This window comes from Heliangelus exortis, chromosome 3 (genome assembly GCF_036169615.1).
Source record: "Heliangelus exortis chromosome 3, bHelExo1.hap1, whole genome shotgun sequence".
Lineage (NCBI taxonomy): Eukaryota > Metazoa > Chordata > Aves > Apodiformes > Trochilidae > Heliangelus > Heliangelus exortis.
In genome coordinates, this window is record NC_092424.1 from 96,828,547 (window position 1) to 96,836,810 (window position 8,264).

General features: G+C 43.9%; 1 protein-coding gene across 1 annotated transcript; it reads right to left on the reverse strand.

Annotated features, from left to right (window-relative positions):
• Nucleotides 1–1,199: 1,199 nt before the first annotated feature.
• Nucleotides 1,200–6,614, reverse strand: ADI1 (acireductone dioxygenase 1). Its single transcript, XM_071741836.1, has 4 exons — nt 6,442–6,614; nt 5,997–6,116; nt 4,328–4,507; nt 1,200–2,684 (listed from the first exon to the last, which is right to left on the reverse strand). Exons 1-4 carry the CDS (start codon nt 6,559–6,561, stop codon nt 2,565–2,567), a joined length of 540 nt encoding a protein of 179 aa, XP_071597937.1. The 5' UTR covers nt 6,562–6,614; the 3' UTR covers nt 1,200–2,564.
• Nucleotides 6,615–8,264: the final 1,650 nt, after the last annotated feature.

Sequence of the window (8,264 nt, forward strand, 5' to 3'; positions counted from 1 at the left end):
AAGCCATTGCTGTGGGCAGCTGCTTTCCCATCCATCCATCCATCCATCCCTCATCACTATCTCTGAACTGCACATCTCTGCACCAGGAAAAAGTAGTTCTTTTACTCCACATTTAGAAACACTATTTCCTGTAGCATATGACTCAAAGGAATAAAACTTGCCACAGGTGGTAACTGATTTGTTCCTTTAGCTGTACTTAAAAAAATCCCCAAATTTTTTTCTGGGACCAGGACACCCCCATATGCTGTGTAAGAAGACACTTGAGTGGTGCTTCAATGCAAGTGGCACACAAATCCCTGAACCAGTGTGGGACACAGCATGGCACAGCACAGTGTCCATGCAAGCCTCCTCCATGCATGTCTGACTACAGTTAAACTTTGTATTTCCTAGTAACACTGATTTTTCAGACAGGCTTATGAACCACTGCACCAAAGCCAGTACACACTGAGCAGAGAGCAGACAGGGCTTGCATTTTGTTGTCCCTGCAGACCCTTCCACAAACTAAGCCTCTACTGGCATCTAGCTTGCAACCCAAGACCCTAAGGCAGGAAACACATGACTTTTTAACTGGCCTTTTCCAGCTTTTAAGGTAAAAGGTAGTGCAGTTTCACTTCAAAATTGCAACTTCGTTTTCAGAATCATTTTTAAAGATATAAAGCCCCTAGAAATGGTTAAAACTAATGCTACTCTAAAACAAGGAAAACATTGGCTTCTGGGGGCTATGCCACACATCCATAAGGAAGAACAGTGGCAAAGTCCAATCATCAGCTGCCTGCTATCTTCAGAAAATTTGCATAAACCCAGTTTTTTTCTTCTTTTTACAACTGTGTTTCTTCAGGAAACTGCAAGACACAAGTTTGCATCAAATCTAGCCAAAATCAGCACACAAGAGCCCAAATTCTCCCCCTCATCCACTAAGAACTGGAGCAAGCACCACATTTGCCCAGCTGACATAATTTGTCATTGTAAAGAGCAAATTCATACCAAAATGCTGCTGTAGATTACCAAGGAGCTGAATCTCCTGCACAAGGCATTTAGTGAAAACTGGCCCAGCATGTCTAATTGAGGCACACAGCTGACAATTTGTCCTCTGTTTTAAAGCAAGTCAGTAGCAGCACAAGGGGAAAAAAGCTGAACAAAACCATAGCACTGTTGTCCAATGTGTCCTTAATGTCAGCACAAAAAAAAAAAAAAAAAAATACCCAAGTCAACATAATTTTATTAATTCACAAGAGCAAATTGCTACATTTTACTGACAGAAAACCACAGGTTTAGGTACCAGGACAGACCTAGGGAAGCTGCATAGTAAAATGCCAATTATGCAGGTTTATCTCATGACCATTTTTAGACAGGAGTGAAGAAAGGTTTATTTTCTTTAATTAAAACCAGAATCCTACATAGTTCATTAATATTAATTCTGTTCTGAATCTATGCTAATGTACCCCACCTCTCACAATTCCACCTGCCAGAAATATAAAGAAAAAAAAGGCTAGAAAAAGGATTCCTGAGCAGTTTTAAGTGCAACTGGCTAAAGTCACTGCAAGGCTGCTGGCACTATTGAAAGGTCACAGTGATCAAGGAAATCTTTTTGACCAGAAAGACTTCTGTACAGCCACCTTCAAAAAGGCAAGAAAAAGGTCTGGGGAACTACAGGCTGGTCAGCCTCACTTCAGTCCCCAGGCAAATTACAGAACAAGTCATTACAGAAGCTGTTCCAGGCACATGAAATACCAGGTGATGGGGAACAACCAGTCAGTGCCAGTTTATAAAGGGCACATTCTGCCCAACCATCCCGACTGCCATCCAGAAGGCAATGACTGGCTCTGTGGTGGAGGGGAAACAAGGGATTTCATTCAGCTTGACCACAGCACAGTATTCAACAGCCCTGTCCCATGGTAGCCTTGTAGGCAGATGAAGGATATAAACTATAGTGTTAATGAAAAACACCTGGACCATTAGGCTGAAAACAGACAGTGGTTCAAGTCTGTCAGATGGCATTCAAGAGGCCTTCCTCAGTAGTAGTCAAAATTAGGGCAAAGTGTGTTGAACACCTCCTTCAACAACATAGAGGGTCAAAGAGCCCAGCTAAAAGCACTGATTTTGTCTGTCCTGGGAAAGAAGACAGTGAGGAGATGTAAGTGCAGTTTCTCCCTAGAGAGGGGACTTTGAAGACAGTCAGGCTGTTCTCAGGCATTCAATGAAAAGACAAGGCACAGTTATTTCAAATTGCAACCAGAGAGTTGCCCATGAATTAAAAAATGCCTGCCCACAAGAGTGGCTGTTTGCTGAAGCAGGTACCCAGACAGGCTGTAGAACCTCCACCACTGGAGATTTCCAAACCTCAGGGTCTCCAAACCTACTTGGTCTAGCTATATAATTGGCACAGTACTTCACAGGGGATTAGACTAGATGACCTCCAAATGACCTTTCAACCCAAAATTTTCTATTATTCTGTGATTTTAAGTGTATAAGTAAATAGAAGAAGTAAAATCAGTCATAAGCCACCAGCTGCATTTTATCTAACAGCACTTCAGGCTGTTCCACCTGTCAGGTCTCAGGCACCATTACTGTGCTTCAGCCAAAAAATTCATATACTGTTTCCGTGCAGGAAACTCATCAGCTGGCCTGTTGTATGCTGTCCAGACAGGTTCTCCAACAAACAGCCTCATTGCCTTCACGTAATTCTGTGAAAAAAAAAAAAAGATATCACAAGTAATTCAAGAGCTCCTTTCCATAGCATCTTAATTCTGAGGTTGTTTCATTTGCACTTCTGCAGCAGTATCTGAAATGATTTCAAGATGGGCTGAAACAGTCACATGTTCTAGGACACTGTGCTGCTCTGTTGCTGTTCCTGCTCCCAGCTGTAGCAGTGACAGATTTTGCAGCTACAGAGTGATATACTGTGTCATAACCAGCACCTCCAGGTCAGGCAGAGACAGTACTTTTTGTTTCAGAGAAACCAGAAAATCCCATCTAATGCAAATAATTTTACATGGGATCCACCATGTTGAGCAATGCAATTCCTACTTCCTAGTTAAACGAGAGCAATCAGAATACCCAAAATTAATGCACAATGGCTCAGGACTACCAGAAGCTTCAAAGTGAGAACTGCAAAAACTGAATGGGGAGTACAAAGCCAAAATTACTTTTGACTACAACAGTCAAACTGCTACAGAAAAAGTAAATTCTCCAGATCCCAAAATAAAAGACAACAGTCCCTGCTGCCAGCTAGCCAAAAGTATGTCAAGTGCAGAAGTCCAGCTGTGGCAGCAGAAAATGAGATTTTATGTCCTGCCAAAGTACTCCAACCACTTAGCTATAAGCAACTCTCCTGTCCACTGCACTACAGGTTTAGACTCTACCTATTTTGTAAAAACTGCTAGGTCATAGAGGTACCAGAAGAATTCCCCTGGAAGATGGCGTTCCTGGTCTAAAGTTCCTGAAGTAGACAAATACTTAAGACTTCTTGCAGATTCAACCCATAACCTTGGACATTTTGTCTACCTAAAGCAAAAGGCTTAAGCTAGGAATTCACTGTGGATCTCAAAATACAAGCATGAGAAGCCAAGTTTTTCACCCGAGCAGCATATCCCTCTTTTACATAGACAATTACTATCTGGACAGCTGGTTAAGAATTACACCATTCTCATTACTACCCCAGAAACGAGTTTTTGTCACACAGGAGACAGCAAACATTGCCCTATTTTCCAGGGTTAATGCTGTGATTACAAACATTCATAAAAGCCCACAAGGACTGGTACCCAGAGAGGATACACATGCCAATATTACAACCCCATTGCAAAAAAATACACACTGAAAGCAGGTCATCTCCTGTGAAGCCAGCCTCCAGTCTAGCACATGCTAGCTGCAAATAGTGGCTCTGGACTCTCAAATCCTTCTTTCCCTGAAGGTGAATACAGCACTAATGAAAAATGCCACTGCTGGACACAGATGTGCTCTGTCTACTCAAAGATACACAACAAGGCAACACAGAGGGATCCATCCACACCAACTCTGCCTCAACTGACAGCAGAGGCAACTGAGGGAGGGACAGCCACAGGGCTTGGCTCTCATGCTGCTGTCAGATAAGATAAGCTATGGATATCACGTGGCAATGACTTGCAGTTACAGCTGACAAGAGGAAGCTGGATTTGTGACCTGGAGATGAAAGGTTCAGATGCTGTGAATTATTTAGTATTTTTCATGTTTCTACTTCGTATTTAATGTTTTGCTAATGAACTTCAAGTATCAGGGTGTGTAGTTACTAATGTGATATATCCTCACATGGATTTGTCATCACAATTCCTGGTAATCTGTAACAACATACGTTCTCATCCAGGGTAAATCGGTGATATATGCCAGCAGGGAGGGTTATCATGTCTCCTTTTTCCATGGAAATCCGTATCCATTTATCATCCTTGTCTCGAACATCAAAATATCCAGATCCATCCAAGATGTAGCGAATTTCATCGTCTAGGTGTAAATGTTCTTCATAAAATGTTTTTATCTAGGAAGAGCGAGAATATCTTAAAACTACTGAACACAGAAAAACTGCTAGAAGCATGTGGCAAAGCAGACAAAGGCTTCCAGATGGAAACTGTGCAGTGATTTAACTAACAGTTGAGACTAATGTGGTGCCAATGGCCCAGCCAGTCAGCCAGACCCAGTTTCAGGACACTTCTAAGCACTGCTGAATGTTGTTCAGATAATACCTCTGGCAAGAAACTGCAGCTATAGCTGCTCATAATCAGTCTCTGAATAACAGTAACGTTTACAAGTGCTCAAGGGACGAGAAGGTAAAGGTACTGACTGCAGAATTTAGCCCTCACAGTTATTAGCAATTTTGCACCTTTTTTTTTTTTCCTGAGATGTAAAAATAAAAGAATTAGAGATTCTCCCAACACCCTCTTTTAAACTGGTGTAAGGCTGACTTAACCCCATGGGCTACTAAAACTCTATATGAAAATGCTGTCATTGCCAAACAGGGCCCATCTATGGCAAAATAATTCTGAAAAGCATGTCACACCTACCCCCACACTGAGCCCCAACTCCAGGCTCTCTGTGCTTGGGGAGCAGCAGCAACATTCTTATCCCTATTGGAATTATTAATTATTTGTGTATTTTCACAGCACAAAACAAAACATGCTTTAAAAGTTCAATTAACAAAGACCTGAGCAGGGTAGTGCACTATGGACAGTGCAGTGCCAGGTGTCAGCACCTGCTGAGGCCCAGATGCTGTTCTGCCACACAAGTGTCACTGAGCCACTACTGACCCAGCATGGCAAGATGGAAAGTCCACGTGCCATATCAATAACAGCCCATCTTTGTGGCAGGTAAAGCCCACCCAGGCAAGCCCTGAATTAGGCAACCTAATTCACCTTCTCATCAATTTAAAACTAGTATAACACAATAGGCTTAAAAAAAACCCCAGGCTGGTAAATGGAAAGTAATGAAAAACAGGGAAATGCTAATGGGCTGCTGTCCTCAGGTCAGAGCAGCACACCAGCACCTAGACATCAGGAGGAGAAAGCTCATTCTAAAAAGCTCATCTAAGTACCAGCTTCCCAAGGTAAAAAAAAAAAAACCTCTTGTACAGGGAATGAGTCCCCTTGATTTCACTGTTAACTTTCCCTTTGAAAAGATGTGTTTTGCGAGTAGCCTTTAGTATGTTCCTGCTTTCAAGTGCCTGCCTTCATCCCAGGGACACTCTCCAAGGACAGGTCAGCATCAGCAGGGCCCTGCTGGTGGGCACCTTAGTTTGGAAATTACACTACCCTTAAAACCTTTGAAGGAAGTCTACATAAGGAAAAGGCCCCTGCTATTTTTAAAATAATACTGTACCACCTTTTTAGCAAAGGGCTTCAGTACAGGATGTATTTCACATGTGGAAATCTCATCTTCGTGCCCCTGCTGAGGGTGTGCAGGTGTTGAGAAGCCAGCTGCCCACTCTAGTGGCAGATTTCAGCTCTCCTCACACAAAGCAAAGCCTGCCATACCTTCTCCTCATAATTCGGAAGCTTGTCTTTGTGTATGGTTATTATATCCATCCAAGAATAGTTTTCTGCTCTCCGAATCTCTTTCAGACATGGATCAGTCTCATAGTTATCAGCATCCAACTACAAATTAGGCAAGAGAAAAAGAAAGAAATGCGTTTATTCTAAAATGCAGCGGAGACACTTGCTCCAGAAGAAGCCACGGTGGCTGCCCTAGGGACACAAGGCACTTCATCTCCCTAACGCCGCACAGACACAGCCTGGGCCCCTCCTGCTGCCGTCCCCTTTTCACTGGCTCGGCAGGGGACAAAGCCGGTCCCGGTCCCTGCGAGCACCGCCCCGGTCCCGCTGCCCGTCCGCAGGGCTCTCTGGGTCGCGGCGGGTGCCGGGAGAGGCCCGAGGCTCCGCCGCCTCCCGGCCCCTCAGCGCGGGGCTGTTCCCCCCGTACCTTGCGGTAGGTGACACCGAGGCCGCGGAGCTGCTCCAGGCTGACGGCGCGGTTGGGCTGCAGGCGGTGGGGTGCCCGCTGGTCCTCCTGGGACTCGTCCATATACCAAGCCTCCACCATCCCAGCGCCGGGAGCTGCAGAGCGGAACTGGGCCGGGCGGGGCGGAACCGGCCCGCCCCAGGAGGGCTGGAAGGAGCGGGGCAGGGGCCGGGAGGCGCTGTACAGAGGCAGCTAAAAGCGAGCGTCTTCAAGGGGAGCCATTTTTACTCAAAACATGTCGGACAGGGTGTGCTGTGTACCAGGGACAGCTACTGCAGTGTACAGGGTCAGGCTCTAAGGCCCAGGGGACGAAAGCACAGGTTCCGTGGCACCTCTCCCTGACACAGATCTGATGTTCCCCAGCCCCAGCAGCCCGCCTGGGTAAGGAGCAGGTGCCAGCAACCATCACACCCACCCGCAGCTGCTGTGTTCATACCCAGTGTTTGTCTTCGCAGCCCCAGGAGTGACGCTCTCGTTGAATTTAAAAGCAAGTCCTCACAGACCTGCATTGCAGAGGTCCACAATATGGGAAAGTAAAAATAAACTAGGGGGGGTAAAAGGAAAGAAGAGTGGTAACTCATGTGACCCAAAAAGCTTTTGTTGTTTTCATCTGTAGAGATGCACCCTGAGCTACCTGCTCTGGGTGAGCAGATCGAGCTGGGGTGGACAATACAGACTCCAGCAGTCCCCTCCAGCCTCCACGGTTCTGCAGTTCTGTTCTACATGGTAAATAAACCAACAACCAGATAAACATGATGTAAGGATGGAGAAAACGCAAAAAGAAGCCAGGTCTCCATTAAACATATTTTTTCCCCAAATGTTTTATACTTATCAAAATGTCTTAACCCTTATTTCCCAGAATCTTAGAAATGTTAATAAATCCCTTTAATGCACAGTATTAATGTAAAAGCAATACTGATTATCTGTTCTGGATAAAATTTAATCCAAGTTCCCTAACATAACAGGTAAGGGGATCCAATGCAGCTATTGTCCACCTGGAGTTGTAGAGGCACATACAAACCCAACCACAAGTTCTATGTTAAGCTATGAATTTCACAGCTGCTAAATCCCAATATCCCCCTAAAAATTCAGTTCCCTGAAAATGACTCAAACAGCCAACAGCCTCTCAGTCCTTGAGCCCCTGCTGACAAGCATAATTTGCTTTCCGTTCTTTGATCAACCTTAATCTTATTTTCCTCTCAGGTTTCTTTTGGCCTGATTTTCCAGGGTAAGAATATTGGTATCAAAGTAACATAAAACTTCCCTATTAGACCTCCTATTATAATCTACCTACTAAGATTCAGGTAGTAAAGTTGCTCAAATTCAGTATTACACTGATATTATGATTTACCCAACAGTTTTTCCCAAAGCAGCTGCTTTAAAAAAATTTATACAGTAAACAGGAAAACAGGATCTAAATGTTTAACTGAAGATGGACAATAGGCTGATTACCAGATACCATCTCTTCAGTACACCATTTATCACACAGTTCTGCCTCAACTATACACTTAATCAGGGATGATGGGATGTTTTCCTTCAAACCAAACTTTAAAAAAAATAAATGGGTAATTGTGTGCATATATAAAAAAGAAGCAGAGGGCAAAAATTTAATTAGATGAGCTTTACTGTGCAGCTTTAGATGAGAGAAAAACTTAAAAACCTCACTCATCTATTCCAGTTTCTTCATTCTATTGCAATTCATGGGACTTTAAATTAAGAGCTCACACTTTCCCACAGTAAAAATATTACAAATATTACAGTGCACAAGGACTATCAAGAAACTA